This window comes from Clytia hemisphaerica, unplaced genomic scaffold (assembly GCF_902728285.1).
Source record: "Clytia hemisphaerica strain Z4C2 unplaced genomic scaffold, Clytia hemisphaerica genome assembly, whole genome shotgun sequence".
Classification (NCBI taxonomy): domain Eukaryota; kingdom Metazoa; phylum Cnidaria; class Hydrozoa; order Leptothecata; family Clytiidae; genus Clytia; species Clytia hemisphaerica.
This window is the reverse complement of record NW_027103289.1, coordinates 539,603-560,309: the sequence shown is the minus strand read 5'-3', so window position 1 is coordinate 560,309 and position 20,707 is coordinate 539,603. Positions and strand designations below refer to the sequence as shown.

Here is a 20,707-nt window from a genome sequence, read left to right as displayed (position 1 = left end):
TGTTTCTTATTGGGATTAAAGCTTCTGGGTACCTGGGTTTCTTATTTAAGTTTAAATAATGGCAGATTTTTTGGTACCTTAAGGGAATAAATTTTCGCGGGGGATTATTTTTTCTCGTTTCTTGTTGCGATTAATTGTTAATTATTTCAAGTTCCTGGACACCTGGATTTCTTATTCGGGTTTCAATAATGACAGATTTTTTGGTTTTTTGGTATTTTGAAAATTCTTACAGTGTTTTATTAAAGTAGACATTACAGTATCATATACCAATCGACCGAAAATTTGGTACTGATTACCAAAAATAAAAGTAAATCTTCATATATTACAGTCCGCAAAAATCTAAGAACAAGTTAAGTAAGTTCTTGCTTTATGAGAACATTTATTATTCAGTTATAATATTCATTCCCATTTTTTATACAGAAAATCGAGAGACCAAGAGTTCTCGTCAACTTATTGACCAGAGAACCAGAGAGACATATCTAAGCTAGAGATATTTCAAACAAAAATATCTTTTTTTTCATGAGAAAACAACGACTATTGCAAATCCCGAAAACAGGATTGGTCTTGTCTATCATCTAGGACAGTTTTATACGCCATTAACTTTTTTGAGTGAAATTGTAAATTAAACTTCTATTACTCCCATCTATAACAATTGGTTACTTTCAAGCTTTCAGCATGTTTAGATAATGGCTATGAAAAATTAAGGCTAAATTTGATAATGGGCAAATATCTAGTTTCTGGAAAAGACTAAAATTCAAGCAGGTCGAAAAAAAGATTGTGATATGTATTTCATTTCCCTTTCAAGTTATGTTCAGTACAATTCTTGCAATCCTGTTTTGAGGAATGAAGACAAAGCTGGCGCTTCCATGTCGAAGATAGTTGATGTCAGTGGTTATTGTACCGGGTAGGTACGAATTTCAAAACGGACAACGAAAGGGATGGCCAGCGCCCCCAAGGAATTGGTAAGTCTGCCTCCATTGCACCGTTAAAACTATTGTTTATGTGCGATAAACACACATATTACGCAAAAATTTGATAAAGTTCGGACTGTCGACCATGCTCATCAAAAAGTAATTCTTTTTATTTATTTTAGTACGCATGTATCGGGAAATGGCCGAGGAGGATGCTGCGGACAATGGCAACATGTTCGACATGGAGGTGATTAGAGTACTTTGTTTGTTGTGTCTTAAATCTATGGAGTTAGACGTAAGAGTGTGCAATTGTCTTATCATTTTTGTGGGTTATCTTTTTGTGGTATTTTCTTGTTTCTTATTGTGATTAAAGCTTCTGGGTACCTGGGTTTCTTATTTAGGTTTCAATAATGGCAGATTTTTTGGGACCTTAAGGGAATAAATTTTCGCGGGGATTATAGTTTTTCTCGTTTCTTGTTGCGATTAATTGTTAATTATTTCAAGTTCCTGGACACCTGGATTTCTTATTCGGGTTTCAATAATGACAGATTTTTTGTTTTTTTGGTATTTTGAAAATTCTTACAGTGTTTTATTAAAGTAGACATTACAGTATCATATACGAATCGACCGAAAATTTGGTACTGATTACCAAAAATAAAAGTAAATCTTCATATATTACAGTCCGCAAAAATCTAAGAACAAGTTAAGTAAGTTCTTGCTTTATGAGATCATTTATTATTCAGTTATAATATTCATTCCCATTTTTTTATACAGAAAATCGAGAGACCAAGAGTTCTCGTCAACATATTGGTCAGAGAGCCAGAGAGACATATCGAAGCTAGAGGTATTTCAAACAAAAATATCTTTTTTTTTTCATGAGAAAACAACGACTATTGCAAATACCGAAAAGAGGATTGGTCTTGTCTATCATCTAGGACAGTTTGATATGCCGTTAACTTTTTTGAGTGAAATTGTAAATTAAACTTCTATTACTCCCATCTATAACAATTGGTTACTTTAAGCTTTCAGCATGTTTAGATAATGGGTATGAAAAATTAAGGCTAAATTTGATAATGGGCAAATATCTAGTTTCTGGAAAAGGCAACAATTCAAGAAGGTGAATAAAAAGATTGTGATATGTATTTCATTTCCCTTTCAAATTATGTTCAGTACAATTCTTGCCATACTGTTTTGAGGATTGAAGACAAAGCTGGCGTTTCCATGTCGAAGATAGTTGATGCCAGTGGTTATTGTACCGGGTAGGTACGAATTTCAAAACGGACAACGAAAGGGATGGCCAGCGCCCCCAAGGAATTGGTAAGTCTGCCTCCATTGCACCGTTAAAACTATTGTTTATGTGCGATAAACACACATATTACGCAAAAATTCGATAAAGTTCGGACTGTCGACCATGCTCATCAAAAAGTAATTCTTTTTATTTATTTTAGTACGCATGTATCGGGAAATGACCGAGGAGGATGCTGCGGACAATGGCAACATGTTTGACATAGAGGTGCTTAGAGTACTTTGTTTGTTGTGAAAAAAATTAGACCAATTTAGGTTGGTTTTTGATGGATTTAAGCTAAAAATTCAATAAAAAATGGGATGTAAAGCAACGGTACGGTCATAACTCAATTTTCCAAAAAATGGACAAAAAAGCTTTTTTATTTTGATGGGACGAATTAAGGCCGCATATTACGCACAAATTTGATAAAGTTCGGACTGTCGACCATGCTCATCAAAAAGGAATTCTTTTTATTTATTTTAGTACGCATGTATCGGGAAATGGCCGAGGAGGATGCTGCGGACAATGGCAACATGTTTGACATGGAGGTGATTAGAGTACTTTGTTTGTTGTTTCTTAAATCTATGGAGTTAGACGTAAGAGTGTGCAATTGCTTATCATTTTCGTGGGTTATCTTTTTGTGGTATTTTCTTGTTTCTTATTGTGATTAAAGCTTCTGGGTACCTAGGTTTCTTATTTAAGTTTCAATAATGGCAGATTTTTTGGTACCTTAAGGGAATAAATTTTCGCAGGGATTATAGTTTTTCTCGTTTCTTGTTGCGATTAATTGTTAATTATTTCAAGTTCCTGGACACCTGGATTTCTTATTCGGGTTTCAATAATGACAGATTTTTTGGTTTTTTGGTATTCTGAAAATTCTTATAGTGTTTTATTAAAGTAGACATTACAGTATCATATACCAATCGACCGAAAATTTGGTACTGATTACCAAAAATAAAAGTAAATCTTCATCTATTACAGTCCGCAAAAATCTAAGAACAAGTTAAGTAAGTTCTTGCTTTACGAGATCATTTATTATTTAGTTATAATATTCATTCCCATTTTTTATACAGAAAATCGAGAGACCAAGAGTTCTCGTCAACATATTGGTCAGAGAGCCAGAGAGACATATCGAAGCTAGAGGTATTTCAAACAAAAATATCTTTTTTTTCATGAGAAAACAACGACTATTGCAAATACCGAAAACAGGATTGGTCTTGTCTATCATCTAGGAGAGTTTTATATGTCGTTAACTTTTTTGAGTGAAATTGTAAATTAAACTTCTATTACTCCCATCTATAACAATTGGTTACTTTAAGCTTTCAGCATGTTTAGATAATGGGTATGAAAAATTAAGGCTAAATTTGAGAATGGGCAAATATCTAGTTTCTGGAAAAGGCAACAATTCAAGAAGGTGGATAAAAAGATTGTGATATGTATTTCATTTCCCTTTCAAGCTATGTTCAGTACAATTCTTGCCATACTGTTTTGAGGAATGAAGACAAATCTGGTTTTCCATGTCGAAGATAGCTGATGCCAGTGGTTATTGTACCGGGTAGGTACGAATTTCAAAACGGACAACGAAAGGGATGGCCAGCACCCCCAAGGAATTTGCAAGTCTGCCTCCATTGCACCGTTAAAACTATTGTTTATGTGCGATAAACACGCATATTATGCAAAAATTTGATAAAGTTCGGACTGTCGACCATGCTCATCAAAAAGTAATTCTTTTTATTTATTTTAGTACGCATGTATCGGGAAATGGCCGAGGAGGATGCTGCGGACAATGGCAACATGTTCGACATGGAGGTGATTAGAGTACTTTGTTTGTTGTGTCTTAAATCTATGGAGTTAGACGTAAGAGTGTGCAATTGTCTTATCATTTTCGTGGGTTATCTTTTTGTGGTATTTTCTTGTTTCTTATTGTGATTAAAGCTTCTGGGTACCTGGGTTTCTTATTTAAGTTTCAATAATGGCAGATTTTTTGGTACCTAAAGGGAATAAATTTTCGCAGGGATTATAGTTTTTCTCGTTTCTTGTTGCGATTAATTGTTAATTATTTCAAATTCCTGGACACCTGGATTTCTTATTCGGGTTTCAATAATGACAGATTTTTTGGTACCTTAAGGGAATAAATTTTCGCAGGGATTATAGTTTTTCTCGTTTTTTGTTGCGATTAATTGTTAATTATTTCAAATTCCTGGACACCTGGATTTCTTATTCGGGTTTCAATAATGACAGATTTTTTGGTTTTTTGGTATTTTGAAAATTCTTACAGTGTTTTATTAAAGTAGACATTACAGTACCATATACCAATCGACCAAAAATTTGGTCCTGATTACCAAAAATAAAAGTAAATCTTCATATATTACAGTCCACAAAAATCAAAGAACAAGTTAAGTAAGTTCTTGCTTTATGAGATCATTTATTATTCAGTTATAATATTCATTCCCATTTTTTATACAGAAAATCGAGAGACCAAGAGTTCTCGTCAACATATTGGTCAGAGAGCCAGAGAGCCAGAGAGACATATCGAAGCTAGAGGTATTTCAAACAAAAATATCTTTTTTTTTTCATGAGAAAACAACGACTATTGCAAATACCGAAAACAGGATTGGTCTTGTCTATCATCTAGGAGAGTTTTATATGCCGTTACTTTTTTTGAGTGAAATTGTAAATTAAACTTCTATTACTCCCATCTATAACAATTGGTTACTTTAAGCTTTCAGCATGTTTAGATAATGGGTATGAAAAATTAAGGCTAAATTTGATAATGGGCAAATATCTAGTTTCTGGAAAAGGCAACAATTCAAGAAGGAGGATAAAAAGATTATGATATGTATTTCATTTCCCTTTCAAGTTATGTTCAGTACAATTCTTGCCATGCTGTTTTGAGGAATAAAGAAAAAGCTGGCGTTTCCATGTCGATGATAGTTGATGCCAGTGGTTATTGTACCGGGTAGGTACGAATTTCAAAACGGACAACGAAAGGGATGGCCAGCGCCCCCAAGGAATTGGTAAGTCTGCCTCCATTGCACCGTTAAAACTATTTTTTATGTGCAATAAACACCGTGAATTTATACAACAAAGTCAAGGCGATAAATTCAAAATAACTCAGCGGCTATTGTACCGGGCAGGTACGAATTTCAAAACGAATTACCAAAGGGATGGCCAGGGCCCCCAGGGAATTGGTAAGTCTCCCTCCATTGCACCGTTAAAACTGTTGTTTATGTGCGATAAACACCGTGAATTTATACAACAATGTCACGGTAATAAATACAAAATAACCCAGCGGCTATTGTACCGGGTAGGTACGAATTTCAAAACGAACTACCAAAGGGATAGCCAGGGCCCCAAGGAATTGGTAAGTCTACCTCCATTTCACCGTTAAAACTATTGTTTATGTGCGATAAACACTGGGAATTTATACAACATAGTCACGGTAATAAATACAAAATAACCCAGCGGCTATTGTATACCGGGTAGGTACGAATTTCAAAACGAACTACCAAAGGGATAGCCAGGGCCCCAAGGAATTGGTAAGTCTGCCTCCATTTTACCGTTAAAACTATTGTTTATGTGCGATAAACACCGTGAATTTATACAATGAAGTCAGGGCGATAAGTTCAAAATAACCCAGCGGCTATTGTACCGGGTAGGTACGAATTTCAAAACGAACTACCAAAGGGATAGCCAGGGCCCCCAAGGAATTGGTAAGTCTGCCTCCATTTCACCGTTAAAACTATTGTTTATGTGCGATAAACACAGTGAATTTATACAACAAAGTCAGGGCGATAAATTCAAAATAACCCAGCGGCTATTGTACCGGGCAGGTACAAGTACGAAAACGGACAACGAAAGGGATGGCCAGGGCCCCCAATGAATTGGTAAGTCTGCCTCCATTGCACTGTTAAAACTGTTGTTACTTTACAACAAAGAGATTCTAGCCCTCAACGATTGAGCTTTTTGAATAGAATTTTCTAATGCCAAACACACATGATATGCTCAGTTCGTTACCTAGCAGAACCGACCGAATTAATGTTTAATGATTGATCCTGACAAGTTATTATTCAAAACTTCTGATTTAAAGACTCAATATGAATGCCATGTTAATAAAACCTGACGGTATGATTGATTACATTGTAATGTAATAGAAATAGTAATGTAGCGTAGAAATGAGAAATAAAAGTAGCAACATCTGAGTTTGTTGCAGACAAACACAAACAATGACATGGATAGGTAACTATTTTGCTGTTTAGCATATTTATTTGAAAAGGAATCGTGAAGCGAGAATAATTAAATTATTAAATCGACCTAAGATTGCAATAAGGACTACAGACAAATATAAGAAAAAGGTAATTCCTGGACTATGTAGTTCGTTATATCAAAACGATGCAGTTTACCGGTTCATGTATTTCATATGTGTCAGCCCATTTGAATGAAACATTGTATTAAGACATGGAGCGACTTTCTCATCGGAGAATTCTGTAAACACGCTTGCGTTTGTAGACTAGAACTTTCAAACCAATGATTAGTTACCGAAAAAGAAGAATAATAAAGAAGGAAAAAAAACAAGAAAGAAAAGGATATGCCTACCAATTGTCCCTTCATTGGTCAACTGTCTTCACTTCTTCTTTGTTCTTCATTCTTTATGGTTCGATCGTTCTTCCTGAAATAATTGAATAGGCTCTTCATTAATAGGTTCATTGGCGACATACTGGCGAAAGTTCATTTCGTTAAGAAAAATTTTTTAGAGGTTCCATAAGAAAGGATTTGGGAAGTCATTTAGTGACGTATTTTATAGTAAAGCATGGAAGGACTTAAAAATGTAAGGGTAGAAAGGAAGAAGGACAAGCAAGGACAGTTATATTATGATTGTTTTTCAAATACATACTGGCATTTGAGATAATGTGCAAGACAATTCTTGACACACTGGTTGATGGAATGGGACAAAGCTGGAGTACTTTTCTCGAAGATAATGAGTTCCAGAGGTTTTTTGTACTGGGCAGATACGAATTTAGGTGAAGTTTCTGTCGTCGACATCTATGAGAAATGTTCGATATTCAAAATAAAATTCAGTCTAAATTAGGCAAAAACCAAAAGTATATTGTCTCGTGGCACTTTTAATTAATTAAGTCTTCGATCGCGAGCTCTACCATAGATACAATATCATCAAAATCATTTTTTATTATCTGTTGATTTAAATTGTTACAAACCCTCATAATAGCTGCGTATAGTGCATTTATCGTTTGAGGTTGATGATTAACTGGAAAATTCGAGATTGAATGCTTCAGATGGCCCCTAAGAAATCTTTCAACCTTATTTTTCCAGCTTAAATTTCCCAAAAGGATAGTTAAAGGTCGTCGTAAAAACAATAATTAATTACTTTTAACACTTTTTAACAACTTTTAAGTCGTTAATCCAAGGTTTAACATTAATGTTTTGTTATGGTGTTCATTCAATTTGATACCCCACTTTTTGATGATTTTTGCCATTCTTCAAAATTGAATTTTGACTTCAAAATCCTTGAGAACCACTGAACCAAATTAAAAAAGTTATGGACCAAATTTTAAGTTTGCCTTTCCTCTTTACAACGGACAATGAATTCAGTGAAAGTTCAAATAAATTAGGACACAGGTACCCTCCAAACCCTTACACTTTTTTCTGGGTCACCCGGTCAAACTCCTACGCCCTCTCCCTCCCTCCAATGAAAGGTTTTGAGCCGATTATGATCTTTAATAATTCATCATAATTATTATGGAATTTTGGAATTCAATCGAAAAAAGAATTTTATGGTATGTTGTTAATAAAATTCTTTTTTAGGTCGTATCATGAACATATAAACGACTGGACATACATCTCCTTTGTTTTTTTGTAGATAACACAGCTAGCTTCGTTGCCGCCTCGTTAAAATCATGAAATGAAACAATAAATTTTGATGATATACCTCTTGGGAATACCTTGCTAACAACATTAGAACTTCGACAAAATTCTCTGTTGTTCTATTCTTGTCAAGTCTCTTCTCTATATCATAAGAAAGATAACAGAGGCAAAATCATCGTCAGTTTGTCAAAACTCTGACTAATATTTCTAAATTTTGAATTAAAAGTGTCGAATAATTTTAGAGATTGTCACATTCAAATTTTGATGTTCTTATGGCAGAGGCTCTCAACTTTGGCAGGCTATTTTTTTCAAGTCATCAAAAAAATTATTGGAGTGACAAAAGTGATTTAAAAGTATACACGCAGTTGAAATTCTACATTTCAGAGGTGGAAAGTGTTTATAAAATATATTGCAAACTTCTGAAAAAATTCGAGAATAATTTTTTTTTTTTGTGAATTGGGACTAATGTCCAGGCTCTATTAATCCTTTTACCTAAATGATTCAAAGAAATAAAATTATGACGGAATATTGTCGGATTTTTCATATCCATTTTGAAATACAGGCGGCAACGAAGCTCGCTTCAAAGAGACAATAAAAGATAGATGTCCAGTCGTTTATATGTTCATGGTCGTATAGATCAATTGAAGAAATTATTACGTACCTGATCTATCTGAAATAGACTGCACGCGTCTGGTGATTCGACTTGTTTTGAAGATCGTATTTTTCACCTGACAATAAAAAAAAAATAGATTGAAGTTTACATTCGCTGTTTACGAAAACTGACATTTTAGAAACTTTCTAATTTTTGTTATGTACCTACGAGAAATTTGATCATCCTAAATACTTTCAGCGATCTGGAATACATTTTTTTCTTAAAAACCTTTAAGGAAACGATTACTAAGACTAGCAATGATAACTGAAGTGAATCAAAACACTTACCTTGTGGGATGATGGTAAATTCCCCGAAGGAAACGATTACTAAGACTAGCAATTATAACTGAAGTGAATCAAAACACTTACCTTGTGGGATGATGGTAAATTCCCCGGTGTGAGTCCTCCAATGTGAACTATTCACCGTAAACCAAAGTGGACCTCGCGCCGTGAAGAACATCTGAAAAAGAGTATCAATAAATCATAAGAGTACAAATTAACTGAAATACAAATACTAGAAAATTTTCGAACAAACAAACGTATATTTTAGCGTGATCTATCACTTATGCTAGATGTGATCAAATAGTCTCTAATGTTGCCAGCAGAATTAGAATTGGGCTCGAGCGGTGTTAGAGGAAGAGGAAGTTCTTTTGTTTAAAAATGCTGTGTAGACAAATAGTAGACGATACATTCGATGAGGTTCTTTAACTCTGTTTTTATGTGATCAAAAAAATAATGATAATAAGCTGCATCTCCTTTGAATCAGTTTTGAAGATTTTATATAAGGGCACAAAGCTAAAAGACCTGATAAAAAGCTTTAAGTGTTTCGACTCCGAAATTCAGAATATCATATCATGAACGAAGAATAGCGAAAATTATGGTCATGGGTCAGAGAAGTTTAAAAAAGCTCTAAAACAATGACAAGCACCATGCAAAGTCATTTTTAAACTATGTAAGATCGAAACATGTCTTCCATCCTAAAACCGTCAATCAAAAAGTCTCTATAGACTTTACAGTCTATAAAGATACAGATATGTACTCTAAAGACTTGCAATTCAGCGAGTAATCATTATTCAAATCACATTCTTACAGTGCGTCCAGTTAAAGGGAGACCTTCATAGTGCACTCTATTAAAAGTTAACCCTCGCTTTTACTCCCAATCCATTACACACTATTGAAAAATATGTTTGCTCTTATGGATCATTTTGAATTTATCGCCGTGATTTTGTAGTATTTAAATTCACGGTGTTTACTCTTAAGGGCTACATACACTACACAATATATTGGCAATATATTGACGATATATTGCTTAGTGCCAGCAATATATTGATAAGCTATCCGCAATATATTGCCAGCTATATTACCAACAATATAGGGGGATTTTTAAAGAAAGAAAATTCCTCTTTATAATAGAGTACCTGTTGTTTACTTCGTATATTACGGTCCGAAAACTATATTGCAAAATATTGTTCATCAATATATTGTGTAGTCTAAGGTCCTAATAAGTTATTTGGAACCTAAGAGTATCACACATAAACAATAGTTTTAACGGTGCAATGGAGGCAGACTTACCAACTCCTTGGGGGTTCTGGCCATCCCTTTGGTTGTTCGTTTTGAAATTCGTACCTGCCCGGTACAATAGCCGCTGGCACCAACTATCTTCGATATAGAAACACCAGCTCTGTTTCCATTCCTCCAAACAGTATGGCAAGAATTGTATTGCACATTATCTTGAAAGGGAAATAAAATACATATCACAATCTTTTCATCCACCTTCTTGAATTGTAGTCTTTTCCAGAAAGTAGATATTTCCCATTTATCGAATTTTCATACCCATTATCTAAACATGCTAAATGCTTAAAATATTAACCAATTCTTATAGATGGGAATAACAGAAGCTCAATGTACAATTTCACCCAAAAAAGTGTTCTCTCATGAAAAAAGATCTTTTTGTTTGAAATACCTCTTGCTTCGAAGCGTCTGACTGGCTCCCTCACCAATACATCCACAAGGACTCTCGGTCTTTCGATTTTCTGTATTAAAAATGAGAATGAATAATATAACTAAATAATAGATGACGTCATAAGTAAAGCAAAAATTAACTGAACTTGTTCTTAGATATTTGCCAAATTGAACCTCATGCTCTTAAAAATCGGGCATCAAGACAAGTCATGTCAATTAATTTAACCCTTTTCAAACTGGGGGTTGGGACAGGATCAAAGAGAAGGAGTATGGGGTAAAGATATCCAATAATATTTTGTTAGGATGTATAATAAAGGTTGTTCAAATCAAATTTCATAGAATGTTTTCAGTTAAAAAGTATCAACGACGGCTACACAATATTTTGACGAATAATAATTTCGCGAATTGACGAATTTTTTCAGATTTTCACAATTTTCGTTAGTTTTAATACGAGATTTTATGTGTACAGTAGAGTCTCTATAACTCGAACGGCTACGAGGAATGAAAATTTATTCGAATTATAGAGACATTTAAGAGTTTCTTAGCCGAAATAATTTTTAGTGTAAAAAACTTAATTTTCGCGAGGATTAAATTTCGCGAAATTAGCGAGAGATGAGAGTTTGAAAATTTTCGCGAGGGATTATATTTCGCGAAAAAGGTGAAATTCGCGAAAATTCGCGAAAATTTATTCCCTTAACGTTTAGGTACCAAAAAATCTGCCATTATTGAAACCTAAAGAAGAAACCCAGGTACCCAGAAGCTTTAATCACAATAAGAAATCGAACGTGCGCAACGCACTGGGCTCAACTTCAGTGGCTTCAAATCATTCAAAGGCTCAATTGTAGACCCCCAGATATTCGCCCAATTAGCCTCCGTCTCAGAACGCGGTCAGAAAATTTCGCGGACGTTTTCACACAATTTCACTGGATGCATTTTAGTCGGGCCAATACATAGCACTTTTCAAGCAGAAAGCAGCAGATTTTGGAATCTTGTTTTGGAATAGGCTCTTAAAACCTCTGTTTTTGTATCTTTACTTATAATTACTTGCTCAAACTTTATTTTTTTCTTTTACAGAGATAAACAGTTATTATGGCTCATGTTAATTGCAGTGCAAGTTTGTGTTTTAACACTTATAGGAATAGAAATAAGAAGAATGCTGTTGGACACACCCTCACGTTTTATCCACTACCTCATGCAGAAAAAGACATTCAGCTTGAATATCAAAAGATTTTAAAAACTTTGGGATTTAATTGGAAGAAAGGATTTATTTGCAGTGAACATTGGAGTTCTGGTGAGAGAAAAGATATCTTGGACTTGCCTGATGTGCCTGTTCCTGTATCCCAGTTTGAGGTTATGAAAACAAAGCATAAAAGGGCAAAGAAAAGACTAGATCAAATGACAAAAACTAATAAAGTTCCTCATGATCCATCAAAAATTAAGGCAGTTCGGAATAGATACAATGCCATAGACAAAAAATTTAAAACAGCAACATCAATATTTAATCAGAAAAACAATGTGGTGAAAAACATTGTTGTTAAACCTAAAGTCACGAGAAAAAAACTAAATAAATATGCTACTAAAAAATCTGCAAACACAACTGATAATATCAAAAATAACCAAGTACCAGTTACTGGCTTCATCAAACTTTTGGGCGCAGAGAATGAGAATGAATTAAAAGCTAAAGTTTTGGAAGCTAATGCAGAAATTTCACGGCTACAGAAAGAACTGAAAAACGAAAAGGATAATGCTTTCAAATGGGAGATGAGGTATCTTAAAACATTTGGACAACTTGCTGATTTGGAGAGTCACGAGTTTACGTACACAAATCTTAAAAAGTTTCACCAAAAATTCTCTTATGTATGTGGTCTACCAGTTTCTGAATTTGATATCATAATGGAATGTCTTTTGCCATATACACACTTATTAACAAAGGATTGTGGTTATAAAGCTGTATCGTCAAAAACATTTGATTTAAATACACAATTTTTGATTGTTTTGACAATTTGCAGACATGCTGTCGACATAAAATTTATGGCGTTCATTTTTGAATTGTTGTGAAAGTATCATTCAACGTTTGTTTTCAAGTTGGTCAATTTTTACTGCTTCTGTTTTCAAAAAAATTGATCTTCGCCCTGGTCATGGTTTTTTGCTGCAAAAAATGCCAGAAAGTTTTGTTACCACTGGTCATGGACACACCGACCTAGTTATTGATGCCACAGAATTCAAATTTAAGTGTGCTACAAATTATGAGATAAATTCTTTGATGTTTTCACACTATAAAAACACTCATACTGGTAAAGCCCTCATTGGAATAGCTGCCCATGGAATGGGTATATTGTTTAGTGATGTTTACCCAGGATCTATATCAGATTCAGATATACTGGGATAAAAAAATTTTCGCGGATTTCGCGGATCATCCGCGAAAATACTGGTAAAGCCCTCGAAAAATTTGAATGCAATGGACATAGCTGTCAAATCCCGAATGCTGTTAGCAAAAAATCGTTTTTGGAAGTTCCAACTTTTGATATGTAATATATGCCCTATTCCAAAACACCCTCTTATTACTTGAAAAAAAATTCTTATTTTCCTGAAAAATTTATTTATGTTTTGACACTTTTCTTTGACCCCAATCCCGAAATTAAATCCCCGCGAAAAATCAGGAAATATCATCATCGAAAATTATATCAGATTCAGATATAACTGAGAAGGCTGGGATTTTGAATCTTATAGAGGAAGAACACGAATTAATGAGCGACAGAGGCTTTGCTGTCCAAGAACTCTGTTCTATAAAAGGAATTTTTTTGAATCGTCCTAAGCAAAAGGACGAAGATCAGTTTTCGCAACAAGAAGTACATAGAAATTTCGACATAGCTTCAACACGAATACATGTTGAACGTTTTATTGGACGTGTACGTGATTGGAGAATTTTGAGTCTGGCCCATGAACCAGATGGACTTGCTAAGTCCTGTTTGGCAAATGTTGTGCCACGTTGTAAATTTAGTTTTACCACCTATCGGACCAAAAGAGGAAAAGTGAAAAATTTTTTTTATTGCAGTTTTTGGCTTATTTTTTGGAAAACTGTAGGAGAGCTTTTCACTTTTTCTCTTTTAATATAAATAAGTGCATTCTGGCTCGAGAACATCAAAATAAGAAGAAAGTTATCAAGCTCCTACAGTAATCAAGAATATTTTAAAATTAATAATTGAAAAACTATAGAAAAAAAACATAGGTTCTATTGTTCAAGTTCAAGGTCCATTTGGTCAACAAAATTTATCTTTGCAATAATTTTTGCACTTTTGTTAATAAAACTTCTCAATGGTTTTAATGTCTCAAAATCCAACGTACGAGCTGATAACTTTTTACCAAGATTTTTGTGTTCGTTTGTGTCAGTGTAGGACCAGGTTTCGATAACTTTGTTGCTCCAAATGGCATTGCATACGTCCATGAGGATATCGATAATGGTATTATTTCTCTGCACCATAAAAAAATTTCCTGTTTTGCTTTCTGGGACATAGGAAACCAGCACACAACTGTGTGCGTCAGTGCATGCCATTTGGAGTTGACATTGTACGAAGTAGTGCTCATTTGATACAAAATTTTTCAGCGGTTCTTTACAGCCTTTTGCTCTTGTTTTTATTTCAACGAGAATTCCATTTGGACCGATAGCATCAGGGCTTGCTCCAAAGCGGTTATCATCGGGGTGGAAGAAAAACCCACAACTTTTTGTGACACATTTGGATTTTTCCTCAAAAAATTTAACACCGTCCTTCTCAAATTCAATTCCACGTCTAATGTTTTCGAAACAAGAAATATCTTTTTCCTTTTGCCCGGTTCTCACGGTTTTCCATGTCTCGTTAAACTTTACACTGCCTTGTAACCCAATAAGGGATGAAACTCTTGAGCCTGTTATTTTTTTAGATCTTGTTTCATGCCATTCTGGACTATTTTGTACTGTGTTAACATAATTTAAACCAGCAGGAATAGGTGCCTCCAAGAAGCAAATGTCTAGTTCAATAGTTTTTAAATCTTTCTTGTTTGTAGGAGTAGGAGTGTTTAACATTTTAATGTTTATATCATCCCTTGTCATTTTATAATTTTCACATGAATTTTCATATACATTTCTTTGATTCTGTAATGCTATATCTTGTGAAGTAGTAACATTAATATTTTCATTTGTATCTGGAACAGACTGGACATCGTCGACACACTCATTGTCAATATATGCTTGAATTCTGTACTCCTTTTTTCTATCAATGCCAAGTAAATTTTTCTCAAAATTTTCCTTTGAAATGTACTGATGGTCTCCAAGCTGGTTTAGTTTGAATAAATGATTTAAGTGTTGTCCAACTGAAGATTTAAACCCAATTTTTGATTTTGATAGGACACCATAAACATGCTCTGTCACAGGCTTTTCCTTGTCAAGTTTGTTTACTCAAGGTTGACATGATTGAAGAAACACTTCTTTTAAAGTGAGAGTTATCAGGGTCTGCTGCTGTGACCTTTAGGTCCTTTTTGCTCTTTCTTGATGCTGATTTTACTTTGATATCCATTAAAGGAACCATGGGGATAGATGACCCTTTACCAGACCTTCTGTGCCATTTCTGAAGTTGCTGAGTACAAGTCAACTCAAGGATTTTTTCTTTTGTTTCATGAAAATGTTTCAAAAAAAGCAGTAAAGCCAAGACATGGCAACACAGTCCACTTGGACCAACTGGGCAATTACAATGACCTTTAACAGGCAGTCCTTCTTTAAATAGAATAGTAGCAGGTCTGGCAGTGTTACCATATGACTTTTTAATCATAGCTTTCACAAAAATCTGACCATTTTCTGAGGCATAAGTTTTGACAAATTGGATTTTTCTGCTCTGAAGTATCCTGAAAGCTTTTTCTTGTTGTCCTTGGCTGCCCTCCTTTTTATTAGAAGATATGTCATAGCTGGGTACTTTTTATCATCTTTGAGCCAACGAGCATTAAAAGACTGTAAAAGAGTAGTTTCGTTTGGCCTTCAATTTCAGTTTGTTAACAAGTTTTGGATAACGTTTGTACTTGATAATTCTGTTTATAAGTACATCCTTGTTCCCAGTGACAGCTAGGCCTATTTCACAAAGCCATTTTTCAGCCTCCTCTTTGGAAAACTTCTTTATTTTCAAGATCTCAACAAGGTCCATCTTGCTTGACTTGCTAGGGATGTTTATCGAAAACGAAAGTGAAACTGTGAAAACGTCCGCAGATTCGGGCCCAGTCTTCTTCCGAGACGGAGGATAATGAACAAGTGTGCCAAATTTCAACCAAATCCGATCATTTTGGAGGCCTGTAGACTGCTCCAAAGCTTTAGCCTCGTTTTGGCAAAAAACTCGTTCCCAGGCCCCAAACATCAAAAATTTTGAAAAAAGCAAAAAGCACCCCCAGATATTCACCCAAGGAACAAGTGTGCAAAATTTAAGCCAAATCGAACAATTTTTGAAGTCTCCAGGCTGTCCCAAAGTTTTAGCCTCGTTTTGGCGAAAAACTCGTGCCTAGGCCCCAAAAATCAAAATTTTCAAAAAAAGAAAACAACGCCCCCAGATATTCACCCAAGGAACAAGTGTGCAAAATTTTAGCCAAATACAAGCATTTTTGAAGTCTCCAGGCTGCCCTAAAGTTTTAGCCTCGTTTTGGCGAAAAACTCGTCTCCAGGCCCCAAAAATCAAAATTTTCAAAAAATGAAAAAAACACCCCCAGATATTCACCCTAGGAACAAGTGTGCCAAATTTCAGCCAAATCCAAGCATCTTTGAAGTCTCTAGGCTGCCCTAAAGTTTTAGCCTCGTTTTGGCGAAAAACTCGTCTCCAGGCCCCAAAAATCAAAATTTTCAAAAAATGAAAAAAACACCCCCAGATATTCACCCTAGGAACAAGTGTGCCAAATTTCAGCCAAATCCAAGCATTTTTGAAGTCTCCAGGCTGCCCTAAAGTTTTTGTGACAGACAGACAGACACACAGACACACACACACACAGACACACAGACATTGTCAGATTGTAGCTCAACTGAAGTTGAGAACAAGAAAATACCACAAAAAGATAACCCACAAAAATAATAAGACGATTGCACACTCTTACGTCTAACTCCATAGATTTAAAATACAACAAACAAAGTACTCTAATCACCTCCATGTCAAACATGTTGCCATTGTCCGCAGCATCCTCCTCGGCCATTTCCCGATACATGCGTACTAAAATAAATAAATAAATAGAATTGCATTGTGCTGAGCATAATCGACGGGCCGAACTCGAATTTGTGCGTAATATGCGGCCCTAATTGGCTTAAGGCCAAACTGGGCTCTGACGTAATAGGGGCCGGCGTTAAACTAGGCTCGGCATAAACAGCAGGGGTCACACTCCAAAATTCCCAATTTTAGTAATGATTTTATGCTAGGACTTTTTATGCCCAAAAACGATTAAATATTATGCTTTTTTATGCCATATTTTAAATCTCCTCTAAAATTTATGATTTTTATGTTCAGTAGTTTTGCACTGCCAAAGCAGACTACAACTTTCTTAATTCGGTACTTGAAGATTTCGTTTTCACAGAAGAGGATCTCATCAAACGAATTAAAAGAGACACCATTCCAGACAATTCAGCAGCTTTTTCAAAATTTGACAGTTATTTAAGTTTACCCAGAATGGTATATATAACAAAAGGGGATGTACCCTGGGAAAGAAATGTAAAGACTTTCACCCAAAGATGTGTTTTGATTATATCAAAAAAGGAGAGTGCTGTTCCGAAAACTGTCGGTTTGCTCGTGTAAAAGGAACTAGAAGACAGCCAAACATTATTAAAAATAATCTGACTCATGGTAATAAACCATCAGCTAATGTAGAAACTACACCAGAACCTTTTTTAGAGGTTGTCCGTCTGTTGAGGGCAGAAATTCTGAATACCCTGAATCAGAAAATGGAATCAATGCAGAACCAGATACAACATCTTCAACAGACGTATCAATCACCTCTACCAACTTCAATCTCAACACAATATCCAATTCAAACGATACATTACCAATAACGAGATCTGTGCAGAACCTACCAAATCAAAACCAATTCAATCAAATCCATATTTAATAAACACTTTTGTTTTTTTTAATGTTCAAGGACTTTGCCTCAAACTGTTCCCAGTAAAGTCCCTTTTATAACGAACAATATGGAATAACTGGTAAAATCGGCCTTATTCAAAGACTTGAAGAGATACAGAAATATTTTTTAAAGCAAATAAGAGAAACACCTCAAAATTACTGGGAAAGTCTTATGCAGCTCAAGATAAACTCACTCCAGAAAAGCAGAAAACGATATAGGATCATATACACTTGGAAAATTTTAGAAAGCATGAAACTAAACATCAATGATAGCTTCAAAGAAAAAGACCACCCGCGTCTAGGACGAATGCGTGTTACCAAGTACATTGGTCCAAATAATTCGAAATTACATGACAGCACCTTAGCAATACAAGGTACAAAGCTGTTCAATGCAATGCAAAAGTGCATCAGAAACTTGAAAAATGTTCCAGTTGATAAATTCAAAACTGCACTGGATAATCACCTCAAAACAATTCCCGATGAACCCCAAATCCATAGTTATACAGGGTGCAGGAGAGTTGACTCAAACTCAATTTTAGACATGAAATCTCTCTACTGATCCATTTTTCCTTCAGGAATTGTGGATTTAACGAAGATTGTGGTGTGGATCAAAAGATTCTTGCCAGAGCTATAGGCTCGAAGACAACCAAAAGTAAAAGTAAGTAAACAAGGTGCTTAAAGTAGATCTTAAAAAGGTCAAAGTTGGCTAAAACAGTGCATAAATAACTTGAAATTGTATCTCGTTGTAAATTTTCTTTGTATATGTCTGGCGACAACCTCAAGTCAAAAAAAGTAAGTTAAACAGCTTATAAGAATAAGGCCTAGAAAGGTCAAACTTTGAAAAAGATGAAGACCACTCACTAATAATTCAGTCAGAAAAGTAAAAATCATTAGTGTGAAAAGTAAAGCGATTTAAGACTTCAAAAGGAAATGAATGTTACCGATATCTTGAGGTGATGGCAGTTGCGGCTGTGCCGGTGCTGGTGGCGGGAGCGTTGGTGGTGATGGCGGTGGTTGAGACGCCCTAACCTCCTCTCGTTCACTTCTTTCTCGTAGTTCTAAAGATCAGAGAACAGAAAATCTAAAAAGCAAGAATCAAATATCTTAAAATTAAAATATCTTAGCTAAAAGTGGGTTACTGATTGGCGTGACATGTTAAACTCGAACAAGATGGTAGCCAAATTGAACTTTGAATAACAATCTGGATACCGAAAGGACTTAATAAAGCGATTTCATCCTTCTTTGGTTTGTTTCTTATCCCTTTTTAGTTTTATTCTAAGATATTGACACCTTCAAGTCTCTGGATAAGACGAGATGCATTCGACCTCCGAAATAAGGGGACAAAATTTTAAGATTGCGATGATGATTTAAACATCAGTGCAAAAATTCAAGGATCAATTCATTGACGATTCAAAGATATAAAGTTTTTCTATAACTATCATAATTATTTTCAATTCAATTTTGCGATTATTGGGTTATATAGGCATTCATTAACAACATTTCAATTTCAGTTTCTTATTATTGTTCCAGTAAAAAATTCTACTTCTCCTCCTTGATGTTCTCTAAGTTGCTAAGTTGCTTTTATCAGTTGGATCGAATAGATTCCGACAGAAAAGGCTTTCAATAGGAAATAAATTAACTTCAAATCTCCAAATGTATGAGAGAAATAAGAGACCCCTGTGTCACAGACCCGCTAGGACGACAGCCCAAATGGAAAATTTGGCAATTTCCCGGTGGGAAAACACCCTGGAATTTTAGCCCCACTGGGAAAATTACTTTGATTTCATGACCATTCGAAATTCCATGTTTAAAAATTGCACTCCAAAACCATCCCCAGTGGATTTTTTATCCATAGAACAATAGAATTTCTATCCTCATTGGGAATTCGGATAGGAATTTTTATCCCAAATGAGGAAAAAGGTCCACCAGGGCAGACAGCAGGGGTGTGATAAGGAAACATTGATATCAACATTGAGCTCGCAGATAAAAAAGCTTTGCATTTTGGTAGTATATACATTTTTCTGTTCATTGCTTTACAGACTGCCAAATTTTCCAAATTTTTGTAGTTCTTTCTACCAAATCTAAATTTCATGTTCTATTTTTCATTTTATCCGTGAATTCGAGCTTTTTGTATCTTTCGATTTTCTATTTCACATTTTCCTCAAGACGTAGTAGTTTTTGCTGCTTTTTTAGGAGGTTTCATAGGTAGAATTCTATTTTTCGCCGACCGACCGACCTTAATTTGGATAGCTTGACCCGTAAAACAAAAAATTAAATTGACCTCGCCTTAGGTGAAATTTACTTGCTTCCCTTAAGGCAGATTTGCAAAGGAAATACAAGGAGAACTGACGAGACAGTTGACATCACACTAGACGCTACTCCTGTGAAGATGTCAATATACCGGGCTATCCGACAGGAGTGCTGTGAATGTGGTATTCTGACAAATTTTATCCGAAATAAAACCAATCCTGGTCAGGATCTTATCTAAAAGCGAAAGCAATTTTGAAAAGCCCAAATTTCAATTGGGAATAATGACGAATATAAAACCCAAAAAGTGTTTGCCTCTATGAGAAGTTAATACCAAGCGTCTGGTTCTCTCCAAATGTAAAAGGAGATCACTTCTTGACATGAGACAAGGCACCGAACAGGTTGGTAGCGACTCTTCTAAGACTGGCTGTATGGGTACTGCAGGTGGGCTCACAGGGCTTGGTGGTGACGCCAGCTGGATCGATGGTGACTCTCTGGGTTTTGGTGAAGACTTTTTAGGTCTGGATGGTGGCTCCATTGGTCTTACAGCTAAATGTTGATCGGGAAAGAAGTTCAATTTATAAGTATTATAATCAAATGCTAAGAAAAGTGAAGGACCAAGAGTAACAAACGAATCAAGTGCGAAAGCAGAAATACAA

The 20,707-nt window shown here is 35.1% G+C and overlaps 1 protein-coding gene across 1 annotated transcript; it reads right to left on the bottom strand.

Annotated features, from left to right (window-relative positions):
* Positions 1–6,697: 6,697 nt before the first annotated feature.
* LOC136809049 (uncharacterized) lies at positions 6,698–16,890 on the bottom strand. Its single transcript, XM_067065626.1, has 7 exons — positions 16,840–16,890; positions 10,694–10,763; positions 10,303–10,460; positions 9,100–9,190; positions 8,741–8,807; positions 7,091–7,239; positions 6,698–6,865 (listed from the first exon to the last, which is right to left on the bottom strand). Exons 1-5 carry the CDS (start codon positions 16,885–16,887, stop codon positions 8,746–8,748), a joined length of 429 nt encoding a protein of 142 aa, XP_066921727.1. The 5' UTR covers positions 16,888–16,890; the 3' UTR covers positions 6,698–6,865; positions 7,091–7,239; positions 8,741–8,745.
* Positions 16,891–20,707: the final 3,817 nt, after the last annotated feature.

Excerpts from the sequence above, each read along its gene's own strand:
- LOC136809049 (XM_067065626.1), bottom strand. The coding sequence starts at position 16,887 with ATGGCCGAGGAGGATGCTGCGGACAATGGCAACATGTTTGACATGGAG. Across the intron at positions 10,461-10,693 it reads CAGACGCTTCGAAGCAAGAG|ATAATGTGCAATACAATTCT; the intron begins GTATTTCAAACA and ends TTCCCTTTCAAG. Across the intron at positions 9,191-10,302 it reads CCAGAACCCCCAAGGAGTTG|ATGTTCTTCACGGCGCGAGG; the intron begins GTAAGTCTGCCT and ends ACTCTTTTTCAG.